A 12,740-nucleotide genomic window follows, 5' to 3' on the forward strand; every position below is an offset into this window, starting at 1 on the left:
TTGAAATCTGCAACTCAAGATCAATAGTTAATCAGAGCACCTACAATGTGCCATTAAAAATGTATCTACCTCTGTTTACAGCTGCAATTGACCCTTTACAAAAATTTCCCCCTTTACAGACTAAACCCACTATGACTCTTGTCAAGAAAGTTACAAATTTTGCGCCGAATATACAAAGACAGAGAGACAAGCACAATCTTATTTTCAGCAGGCAAACTGAACCCGTGTTTTTTTACAACTACTAGAAGCTCCATGTAGCAAATAATTACCGGATGATTTATTCATGTTTCATCCATGACAAATTTATATCCCTCAAGGAGGATGCGAGGATGCTAAAGCACCGCGCCTCTCTGCAAGCACAAAGTTTCAACATATGGGGGTTAAGGAGACTGATGATCACAAGGATTACTCGATGTTTAGTGAACCTCAAGTCAAGTAATGAGTGAATGACTATACCAAAAATAATTCTTTACCTCCTGCTATTATGAGCTTTTCCACACGTGAAACTAAATGTTTGCCATATGTGTACCGCTTCAATGCATTCAAGTGAACCTTTATGCGAGAGAGAATTAATTCACGGCTCTGATCATCACAGGTCTCAAGAACCTTCTGCACAACATAGTTTCCAAAAGGATCCTTCATCATGGCCTGCATTTTAACATACAGTTACTGATAAACACTGGCAGTATTCAGATAAAACATAAAACTCAGAAGCTTCAAAGCTGCTATATATTCAGGGGGAAAAAAAAATCTAGGAAGCTCACATAGTAATTACCTTTTACATTCCACTAAAGAAGAATGTGCAATGGTTCAGAATGTAAACCTGAATCTATTTTACAACCTCAAAATTAATTGGAAGTACCATTGCAACTACATGAAATAGCCAAACTAGAAATATATTCTGATCAGATTCAAGCAAGACCTTTTTGTTGTGAACCCAAATCAAAATTTTCAGAATTGTACATTTCTTGACGGCCAAATACATATTTTAACCTCTATACTTGCACGTTTTTTTTATTTAGACACCTGAACTTTTTGTTATTTCAAAGACATCCCTGAACTATGCAATTTTGAGTTAATTGTACTCTTAAATTTTTTGTTATTTCAATTACACCATTGAATTCATTGTTCTCAACAAATTTCCAGCACTTCTCTTGAGTGTGCCTCAATTTGTTACAATAGGTGCACCATAGAGAGTCCTTATCTTCGTCACTTGCTATCTTGGATTCAGCCTTCCAATTTTCTTTCGGACCACGGTTTGCATTTTTTTTAAGCATGGCCAAGGCTTCCAGTGATTTTGTCTCCCGACAGCTGAAGCATCATGGGTGCTGATGTTTCCCTTGTATCGTGGGAATTAGCTTCATCAGTGGTGGTTAAAATCTCCGGTTAATGGGAAGGGCCAAGAGAAGAATGGGAAATAATGTACTATTTGTGACGCCGCGGCCCTACTACCGGGTGCCACCGTAACTTATGGTTACAACCCCGACCTATCTCGAAGGACAGTTATGTCCTGCCAACATAAAATATTAAAATAATATGGGCACTCTGGGTGGGGTCCAGGCTTTGCTGTCTTCGATTGTCGAGAACTCAGGTTTAAAATATATAGGAAACAGAAATTCACTAGATTCTCGTGCTCAATTAGTCCCTTAAAATATAAATCTAATTTCCCATAAATAAAAGTAAATACCAACACGCTCAATAAAATACCCCAACAGTCAAGCATATTTAAACATATTTTATATTTCAACCAGTTCAGACACACTGTCTGAGTTACTCATAGCAGGAACCTTAACTTGATCTTAATAAAATTTTAATTAAATCGTAGCCGTCTCTCGTAGTTAAATACAGAGCATACATATATCACATAAACGACACAGAAACACGACCCACATTCTTACTCTCCGCAATCACTGTTAGCTGATAATTTACACACAAAGTATATTAAAGCCTTACCTTAAATTGTTTGTCGCTCGGTGATTAACTCTGTTTCGTTGAGAAAACCGGTAGCGCACCCGCAATTCCCTTATCACAGTTATCTATATCCATAAGGCTAGGTAGTCCATTAGATAACCACGGATTAAATTTACCAATTTAACTAATTCCAAACATTATCTACCAATTTAATTTATTAATTAAACTAACTACTTAATAAATTAACTAATTAAGCTAACTATTCATCCATTCAAGTAAACTACATTTTGAAACTAATTTTTGTTACTTCACTGCCGAGTTCCCTTATTCAATTAACGTTGAGCTTCTGCTTCTACCTTTAATTTCACTTGCCAGAGCCGCTTCTTCCTATTTATAAACCTCTCCCACCCACTGTTTATCCTCAAACCCACATATTTATCCCACTGAATTAAGGCTAATAAATGTCTCGGTTTTACTCTTGGTACGTGGCTATAATTTGGCAAACAACGAGGGGATGAAATGCAGGCAAAAATGGATGACTGGCAAGGGAGATACTAGAGCACGCCATGTGGCACGGCTGGGTTGCACAAGGCCAGCACCTGGCCTCCCTAAAACGGCATCATTTTGGGCGTTGAAGACTGATTAAAATTAGCCAAAATTTCCCAGGCTCGTGCGTGCCCACGTGGGATTGAACCCGCAACCTCGCTTTTGCCTCCCTCGCACATGATCGCTCGCGCTAGCACTCGCCTTCACCATATATGCGCGTGCGTTTGTATTTAAGGGGACCCTTGGCCCATTTTCCGAAAATCACACCACAACCCCCAAATCTTCTGAAATTCACACACACCCCTACACCTCATTTCTCTTTATTTCACTTACACCCCAGAATTTTCAAAAATCCACTAGTTTAATTTATTCTATTCTTTCATTATTTTCATAAATATTCCCAAATAAAATAATTAATTGTCTTAATTGCCTATTTCCTCAAAACAACACATAAATCACCTTAAAACCCATGAATTAATTATTTCCAAAGTCAGGGATGTTACACTATTGCAGCAATACAGGCTGCTCATGATGGCTATCAGTAGCAGCATAAGAGTAGTCGGCGATGAAGGCTTAGAAAGAAGAGTCCTAGGGTATCTTAGGCTCTGATACCATTTGGAAAAGAGAGAAAAACAATGTTGAACAAGATAGAAAATAGAGAAAACCCTTTTTAGGAGTAAAACTCTCTATTAGGTCTAGCATCTTTCTATTAAAATTTATGGTAAACTGTATAATAATTAAGGCCTAAACAATAGCTAATTACATCTAATCACATGCTAATTGACAAATCTTCTTTCGTTGATTTATGGCAAAAATACTTTCCTTGTGTCGTGCCGTGGCAATGAAGTTTGCCTTGAACCAGTGAGATTCAAGAGTAGAACGGAGCTAAGGAAGAATGTTGGAGGAAAGAAGAGAAATGAGGGGGAATATTGAGAGAAAGAGAGAGAAGAACGCTGGGGGAGAATTACCAGAACTGTTCTATTAATTCTTCAATACCCTCCCACAAAGCCGGGATAGCTGATATACTCGCCTAGGTGGGTGTAGGTGCAGCGGATTACTCCCCATCGAGCGGTTACAACCATATCTTTTGTCCTTTTCCTAGGGCCTATCATGTGGCCTCTTGATTCTAACAAACTAACAGCTGGAAATTGAAATACAACACTAATAGTAATGCAACAAGATCCCTAACAACAACAGTAAGGAAATAAACAAAAATTTAAAACAACATAGTCGTGACAATTTCCCCCCTTTCAGACTTTTCTTGTCCTCAAGAAATGCTCAGGAGACTTGCCGCCCTTGGAAAATGCTGCAACAAGTTAGGTAGATACTCCCAAGTGTCGCCATTAGTGCCTTCTGGTCCCCATTTTACTAAAACTTGGATGAGGGGAACTCCTTGATTATAAACCACCCTCCTATCCACTATAGCTTCTAATTCTTTCTGCTCGTCTTCCTCCTTCGGCAGTATAGGTATCTCTGGGTTGGTCTGCTTGGCCCTAGTGGCCCTTTTTAATAGGGACACATGAAATACCGAGTGTATTTTAGTTCCCTTAGGTAGCTGAAGCTTATATGCCACCTTTCCTATCTTGTCCGTTATAGTGAACGGACCAAAGTACTTGGGGGTCAATTTATTCATTGGCCTTGGGCTGATGGACTTCAAATGCGGATATTGGAGCCTCAAATACACCTGTTCTCCCACTTCCAACCCTCTGTCGCTTCTCTTCCGGTTTGCAAATTGCTTCATTCTATTCCTGGCTGAAGCCAATTTCTGTTTTAGTTGTTGCAAGACCTCTCTCCTCTGCTGCAAGTATTCCTCCACTGATAATTCCGCAAATGGTCCTCCTACAGCTAGTAACAGCGGGGGTTTATACCCATATAGTGCCTCGAAAGGAGACATTTTTAGAGAAGTGTGGTATGTGGAATTATACCACCATTGAGCCAAGGCTAGCCACCGATGCCAATGCTTGGGTTGTCTAATACACATGCTCCTTAGGTAAGTTTCCAGCACTTGGTTAACCCTCTCCGTCTGCCCATCCGTTTGTGGATGGTAAGCCGTCGACATTTTGAGTTTAATTCCCATAGATCCCATTAGTTCTCGCCAGAAGTGGCTTGTAAACTGTTGAAGGTTTTTGACAGAAACAAAGAGCAAAACAGCAAAGCAATGAGAGGGTCTTCAAATGCAAAAGTCATTCAATATTTTATTCAATCATAAACTTCAATTTATACAGCAAAAATGTAAGTTGAAATCAAAAACAACTTCCTAATATTAAGCCATAATCAAAACAAAAAATATTCCCTAAAGACTTGGTCCGTTGACTTATTATTTAGCAACTTCCTAACTGAAGCACTAAGGCACGTTACCAATAGCTCCTCCTTGCCTTAGTTGCTGCAAATGCAAATTTTAATTTTTGCATGTCTTAGATATAGGCATATGGGTATTTCATGGTTTATGGTTATGAGACATAGGTATGGTTATGGGGCATAGGCATTTTTTGGGCATAAGTATGGATATGATTTTGACTAGAGTTAAAATAACTCCTCCTCCTCCGGTTGGCTATTCATTACTATTTTGGTTTCATTTTGTTGTTGATTTTTTTGCATAAAACTTTTCCATCAGACTTGGGGCTCTGCTCTTTGGCCTTGTTTCTGTTTGCTGGAGTTTTTGCCACCTGCTTTGTAGGGTGGAGAGTTGCTGTGCGTCCACCACCGCCCTTCTTACCGTCTGTCTTCTGAGGTGTATCTATTTTTGCTTTCTTACGTGTCTCTTCATCTTCTGAATCATCTTCATCCAACCTTTCTATCAGCTTCTCCATCACTCACTCTTTCCTGTTTTGGGTTGTATTTTGGCTCACTCAATGTCACAGGTCCCTCAAGAAGAAGGGCTCTGATACCATGTTGAAGGTTTTTGACAGAAACAAAGAGCAAAACAGCAAAGCAACGAGAGGGTCTTCAAATGCAAAAGTCATTCAATATTTTATTCAATCATAAACTTCAATTTATACAGCAAAAATGTAAGTTGAAATCAAAAACTTCCTAATATTAAGCCATAATCAAAACAGAAAATATTCCCTAAAGACTTGGTCTGTTGACCTATTATTTAACAACTTCCTAACTGAAGCACTAAGGCATGTTACCAACATAACCACTTTGTCCCGATCTGAAATAATATTGCTTAGTACTCCATACTGAGTAACCACTCTGTCCACAAACACCCTAGCTACTTCCTTAGCTATGTAAGGGTGAGCTAACCCAATAAATTGAGCAAATTTTATAAATCGGTCCACCACCACCATCACGCTATCCTTACCTTTTGACTTGGGCATTCCTTCGACAAAATCCTTGGCCACACTAGTCCAAGCTCTTTCCGGTATTGGAAGGGGCTGCAACAGACTTGGGTAAGACACATTCTCCAGCTTACACCTCTTATATATGTCACATGCTAGCACAAACTACTTGACATCTCTTCTGAGGTTGGGCCAATAGAATATTTGTTTAACTCTGAGGTAGGTGTTTTGGATACCCGAATGCCCCCCCACTGGTGATCCATGTAGAGTTTGCAATATTTTATGTTTGAGGTTTCCTCCCCCGATTACAATCTTGCCTTTAAACCTCAGCATTCCATCGGATATGGTGTATCTGTCGACTCCATTAGGTTCCACTATCGCTTCTTCTAATATTTTCCTCATCTTTTCATCATTGGCATAGCTGTCAATAACTTCTTGGCACCATTCTGGCACCACAATAATGATTGCTGCCGAACTTCCTTCCTCTTGGCACCTAGACAATGCATCGGCAGCCACATTTTCTTTGCCCCGCCTATACTGTATCAAGTAATCAATCCCCATCAGCTTGGCCATACCCCTTTTTTGTAGTTGAGTATGTAACTTTTATTGTAACAAAAACTTAAGGCTTTCATAATCAGTTTTAATAATTAATCTACCTCCTTTCAAGTAGTGCCGCCATTTCTCCACAGCCAATAAAACGGCTAAGAACTCTTTCTCGTAAATACTCAACCCCAAATGCCTTGGGCCTAAGGCTTGGCTCAAAAAAGCTAATGGTTTGCCTTTCTGAACTATCATAGCCCCAATGCCAACCCCACACGCATCCGTTTCTAGTATGAATGGTTCACTGAAATCTAGCAATCCTAAGGTTGGGACTGCACTCATTGCTTCCTTAAGTTTTTGAAAGGCTTCTTCGGCTTCCTCTCCCCACTTGAAGTTTCCTTTCTTCAAAAGTTCTGTCAACGGTCTGCTCATCACTCCATATCCCTTTACAAACCTCCTATAATAGTCAGTTAACCCAAGGAACCCCCTCAATGCTTTTAAGGTTGTGGGCTTAGGCCAGTTGATCATGGTGTCTATCTTCTTGGGGTCTGTTTTGACCCCCTCTCCAGATATCAAGTGACCCAAATATTCAACCTGTTCCTAGCCAAAGGAGCATTTAGACCTTTTGATGAAAAGCTGGCTAGATCGGAGGACCTCTACGGTGGTTCTCAAGTGTTCCAAATGCTGGTCCAAGGTGGGGCTATAAACAAGAATGTGATCAAAGAACACTAGTATGAATTTTCGCAAGTAAGGTTCAAATATTCAATTCATGAGCGATTGGAAAGTGGTCGGGGCATTAGTGAACTCGAAGGGCATCACAAGGAACTCGAAGTGTCCATGGTGGATTCTAAAGGCGGTTTTGTGGACATCTTCTGACTTCATTTTAATCTGGTGGTATCCTGACCGAAGGTCTAGCTTGGAAAAAATGGGGGCGTTGCTCAATTCATCCATTAGATCTTTTACTAGGGGTATGGGGAATTTATCTTTTATGGTTATGGCGTTTAGCTGGCGGTAGTCCACGCAAAATCGCCAAGAACCATCATTCTTCTTAACTAGGAGCATTGGTGAGGCGAATGGAGAATGGCTAGGCCTTATGAAGGATTGGTTCAACATTTCCCTCACCATTTTTTCAATTTCTGACTTTTGGGTGGGAGAGTACCTATAAGCTCTAATATTCATAGGTTCAGAGTTAGGCTTAAGGTTGATGGAATGGTTAAGGTTACGGGTGGGTGGTAGGGTTTTAGGCTCAACAAAGAGGTCCTCAAATTTCAACAACAGTTTATCAATAAGGTGCTGAGAGTATACTTGACCTTTCCTTCCATGAGGGCTGCTAGCTGACAGGTTGAGCTCCCCCATCATCACCTTCTCCAGTCCCTCTTCTACAGCTACAATCGAGAACAACCGAGTACAATCGAGAACAATTGAGTCAGCTTATTCCAGTTGTTCCTGAGGGCTTTGTGCAACCTCTTCCTGGTCATCATCTTACAAGTGTCGGTTTCTCTTCCCCCTTTTAGTGTCATCCTCTTCCCACCTTTATCAAATGAGACCTCCATTCGATTGAAGTCAAAAATTATGGGGCTCACCCCTTTCATCCAATCAACCTCGAGGACCACATCACAACCACCCAGTTGCAACAAGCTAAGATTCGCCTCAAACCCTTCTCCTTGCATAACCCACTTAAACCCGTAGCAAGCTGAGTTGCTTAGCACCTTACCCCCATTAGCCACTATCGCACTCAAGGGTAGAGTGTTAGAGAGTGGGCACTTCAAGTTTCTGGCTGTATCCTCATCAAGGAAGCTGCGGGTGCTTCCGTTATCTATTAGAATTAATAAGCTCTTATCCCTCACTCTACCTTCTACTTTGATTATCTTATTATTGGTCACCCCTTTCAGTGCGTGGAGCAATATCTCACCACTGTCCTCACCTCCCGAGTCCTCATCTTCTTCGATTTCATCCGCTGCTTCTGCTCTTACCTCCCCTGTATTGCCCTCTAGAAGCAGTAATTGTCTCCTACATTGGTGTCCCGAAAAATACTTATCCTCACATCTGAAGCACAATCCAGATTGTCTCCTCTGGTCCATGTTTCGGCCTGTTGATTGAGGCATCACCTGTGGCCTGACCATGGCATTACCCCCTGGTCACTCATGGTTCACTCCTCTGCCACCTGAGTGGGACACCCCCCCTGTTATAGTTTTAGCTTGCTGCCTTTATTTTTTCATCAGGGCTTCCACAACCATTTCTTGTAGCCTAGCACTTTCCATCGCCTGTTCTATCGTTCTGGGCCTGATCATTTTGACCATTGGTCTTAGATCATAACTTAAGCCACTTAGGAAGCTGGACACAAAGTAGGCCTCTGATAGGTGTGGGTCTTGGCTGCTCATAAGAGACCCGAGCTCTTCAAACCTCTTCAAGTAGATTTTCAGCTCTCCTACTTGCCTTAGTTTGTTAAATTCTTCAACAATGTCCGACATACTTCCCTCCCCGGACCTTTCACATAGTTTTTCAGTGAACTCACCCCATGTAGGTTGACCCCTTTACACTAGTCCAACCTTGGTACCAAGCGTCGACTACATCATCAAAATAAGCAGCCGCTAGGGACACCCGCCTACCTTCTGGTATGTCATACCATTCAAACATCCTTTCGCACTTCCTCACCCACCAATGAGTTGTCCCCCTAAAAAACGGGTATCTCCATCCGAGGCATGGGAAACCCCGTTTGTTGGTGTGATTCCTGCTCTCCACGACCCCTATCCTGCATTATCCCCACTTCCTCATCCTGGCCACTCCCCACATCAAGAGTTACCGGCCTGATATGTCCCCTGTTGTGTCGTAACAGAGGTTCGGTTTTATCACAAGGAGGGAATTCAAGGGTCATACTAATTGGGTTTTGACGTGTGAACATCAACATGAACTGTTGAAGTTGGTTACCCAGCTCTTCCCTTATCTGCACCATCTCTTCTCGCATTTGACCCAGCGTACCATCTAGCTTTTGATCGATCGCCATGATCGCTTCATGGTTACGACCATTTCCCAGCTCGAGCTGGTCGACTTGCCTCTGGACTTCAGACATGGATGAGCTGACTTGTTGCAGCTGAGTCTCCATGTTTTTCATATGCGTACCTTCCGCCATGGGCTAGCAACAATCCGGGCCGAGGTTGAGCTCTGATACCAAATTATCATGCCGTGGCAATGAAGTTTGCCTTGAACCAGTGAGATTCAAGAGTAGAGCGGAGCTAAGGAAGAATGTTGGGGGAAAGAAGAGAAATGAGGGGGAATATTGAGAGAAAGAGAGAGAGAGAACGCTGGGGGAGAATTACCAAAATTGTCATATTAATTCTTCAATACCCTCCCACAAAGCCGAGATAGATGATATACTCACCTGGGTGGGTGTAGGTGCAGCGGATTACTCCCCACCAAGCGGTTACAACCATATCTTTTGTCCTTTTCCTAGGGCCTATCACGTGGCCTCTTGATTCTAACAAACTTACAGCTGGAAATTGAAATACAACACTAATAGTAATGCAACAAGAGCCCTAACAGTAATAGTAAGGAAACAAACAAAAATTTAAAACAGCATAGTCGTGACACCTTGATTTATGGCAAATCTTCCTTGCTTGATTTATGGAAAAGATACTTTCCTTGATTTATGGTCTTGATTCACGACAGAAACATCCAACTTCTTGGAATAAACTATCTTTTATACTCCAATGATATTAGTTTAGCAAAAGGCTAAAATAGGTACAAAGAGCTAAGATCAAACTTCCCATTTCCCTCCCAGGTAGATAGATATTATGAGGGAATTTTGGGTGAGAGAAGGAAAAGAAGAGTTTGCCATAGGTCTAGTTCTATACATCCCATTCCTGTGGCAAGTCTAAGTTTAAACTTGGTTGATGATTATTTATTACAGTAACCAAACAATTTCAGTAGAACTTCTAACAGTAAAACATATTCTCCAATGCCTATCTATGAACCCAATTGTGGCCCAGCCCCTAGAGGAGCAGGGGAGGTTGGGAGTTGTCCCCCTTCTCTCTCAATGCAGAAATGATAGTTCATTACTCAATGTCTACACAAGTAATTAATTAAACAAGAGACAAAGTTGAGAGAGAAAGAGTAGTAGTACGAAATTTAACATGATGAAGCTGCTAATTAGTGCATTCTATACCGCGTTAATAATAAATAGAGATAAACAGCCTGGAAATATTAGCTTGGCTGTTCATTGAATATCATAATTTAGTGAATGCCAAAGGTTTCGTTGACATTGGGAACAACTCCCAGGTGCATATACAAGAGATGAGAATTGAAGAACCCGAGCCCCACTTCTGCAGTAAAGGACATATGTTGTCCCTTCTAATTTGCATCTTCTCTAATTTGATCTGCCTACAGCACCTTATATCTATATTAAATTCCCAAATTTGCTATCAAGATTGAAGAAGGGTTGAAGGACACACTCAGAAAAACCATATTAATGGTGCTGTCCCTCCTCGTTCATGAATGTTACTCTCTACGAGATCTCAATCAAAAGTTTGGGACTCTTTTTTCCTTATGCAATAACATTATAACACGTATGAAATAGTTTATTCTAAAATTTAAGAAGTAATAAGAGATAGTCAAAAACCTGTAATGGCTCATTTTCATCTGTGGAACCAAGCATCTCATTCACCAGAAGCTGACGCTCTTCCAGACCACCAAAAGTTAAGCACTTCTCAACTACATTAGAGGCAAACTTCTGCCGACTCATCTTCACTATTTGTCCAGCTAGCTTGCTTATAATAGCAGATCGTTCATGTGGTTTACCATATTGCAAGACATGCTAACCAAGCAAAAAGAGTAAGAACATCAGCAGCAGAAAACAGTTGTGGTAAGCTTTGACTGGTAAAATAAGATCAATATATTTAAGAACATATAAAGATATGGAGTGTGAATTAAAGTGGCCTTATTAAAAAAGCATAAAGAAAAACTTCTAAAACAATGATAAAATGGATATCAGCTTTTGCCTTTTACTTTCATTAATTTTTGTGACGTGCCAAAAAATATTGAGCTAGTCTTTTCATATTATACGAAACATGGAAGATCAAATGCCCAAAACAGAAACAAACTTAGATCCCAAATATCTCTTGCAAGGTACACTTTATTTCTTTGCCAATTCATTGTTACTTCCTGTCACGACTTGCTAGTTATTTTCTATTTTTTATTTTCTGTAGATTGTATTCATTTGTAAAAGAGTTAGTAATTGCCTTTATTTTCAGATTAGTGTCAGTTATTGAGTAATTTAGGAGCAGTAACCTGTGCTGAAGTAGTAACTGCTCTGTAAAGATTGTGAATAGCTTATATATAAAGCTATACACCTCTTGGCCAAGATTATGGATGATGATAATTAAAGATCTCTTTCCCTCTGCAATTCTCCCTTTCTCTCTCCCTCAGTTTCTCTCTATTTCCCCCTACTTCCTGTCTACTTCTCCTTCATCTCTCAGTTTTCCCTCTTGTGCTGTCTGATTCTCCCTCATTTCTTTCTATTTCTCATACTCTTTCAATCCTATCTTCAAGAAAATCACACGTTAGGGGGCCAAGGTCATGACTCTTCCATAAATTCTTAAAATGTTTCAGAAAAGATAATGCGTCAGCCTTTCCTCATATTACAGGAAACAGAGAAGATCAAATGACCAAACTGAACACACCTTTAGATTCCACATTTCTGGTGCAAGCTAAACTTACGGATTTTCCAATAGAGAGCCTAGAGTCGTGTCCTTCTATATGTCCAAGCATCAATTCATTATTTTTTCACCTCAATCAAGGCTATTTCAGGTATCCTAATCCTGGTGTAGCACCTTTAACTCATAATTGACATCTGAGTCACTGGTCACTGCATTACTTTGACTTCTGGGAAAATCTATATTAATGTCAATTAGCTGTCTCCCATGTAGTGTCATGTGTCTTTTCATGAACAATGAGTGCATTCATTAGAAAGAATATTATTAGCTCTTTTGATGGTATCATCATGTGGCACTTTCCAATTACTAAGACTGAAATATATTATTCCTTGTTCAGCTTAGCAATATCCAACCTTACTGAGCATATTGACTAAACCCAATTAAGTGCACCTGACCACCCATCACATGCATGGTGCGTAGCCAAAACTTTCATATTGATTCTTAGGCCAATGCCTCTACCTAGGAAGCACTGACACTTCATTTTAGGTGCCGTATCCATGCCTGAAATGTTGATGTTAGGCACAAGGAGAATAGGACAAGAAAAAAAATATAAATAAAAGAAATATAGACATGTTTTAGAGATAATTATATAAAAAAAGGTACCAAAAAATCACATCTCCAATGATGTTTGTGTTGAGAGTAAAAATAATATAAAAAAGATAAAGTCTCTATCCCAACAGCTTAAACTTTTTGATGAGATGGTGATTAACAACTCAACATGGTATTACAGTAGACAAAGGTCTTGAGTTCAAAA

The 12,740-nt window shown here is 40.2% G+C and overlaps 1 protein-coding gene across 12 annotated transcripts in view; it reads right to left on the reverse strand.

The window, feature by feature from the left end:
- LOC127806475 (pumilio homolog 4-like) overlaps positions 1-12,740 on the reverse strand; it is a 123,618-nt gene continuing 110,878 nt past the window's right edge. For 11 of the 12 annotated variants that reach the window (XM_052343801.1, XM_052343799.1, XM_052343800.1 and 8 more), the window contains 3 exons: positions 10,894-11,088; positions 474-648; positions 1-350 (listed from right to left, as the gene is read on the reverse strand). In XM_052343801.1, coding sequence (XP_052199761.1) covers positions 313-350; positions 474-648; positions 10,894-11,088 — 408 coding nt within the window. In that variant the 3' untranslated portion in view covers positions 1-312. The remainder of the gene's footprint in view (positions 351-473; positions 649-10,893; positions 11,089-12,740) is intronic. The other variant, XM_052343802.1, reaches the window with a different exon arrangement.

The sequence above is a fragment of the Diospyros lotus genome, chromosome 7 (genome assembly GCF_014633365.1).
Source record: "Diospyros lotus cultivar Yz01 chromosome 7, ASM1463336v1, whole genome shotgun sequence".
NCBI classification, from domain to species: domain Eukaryota; kingdom Viridiplantae; phylum Streptophyta; class Magnoliopsida; order Ericales; family Ebenaceae; genus Diospyros; species Diospyros lotus.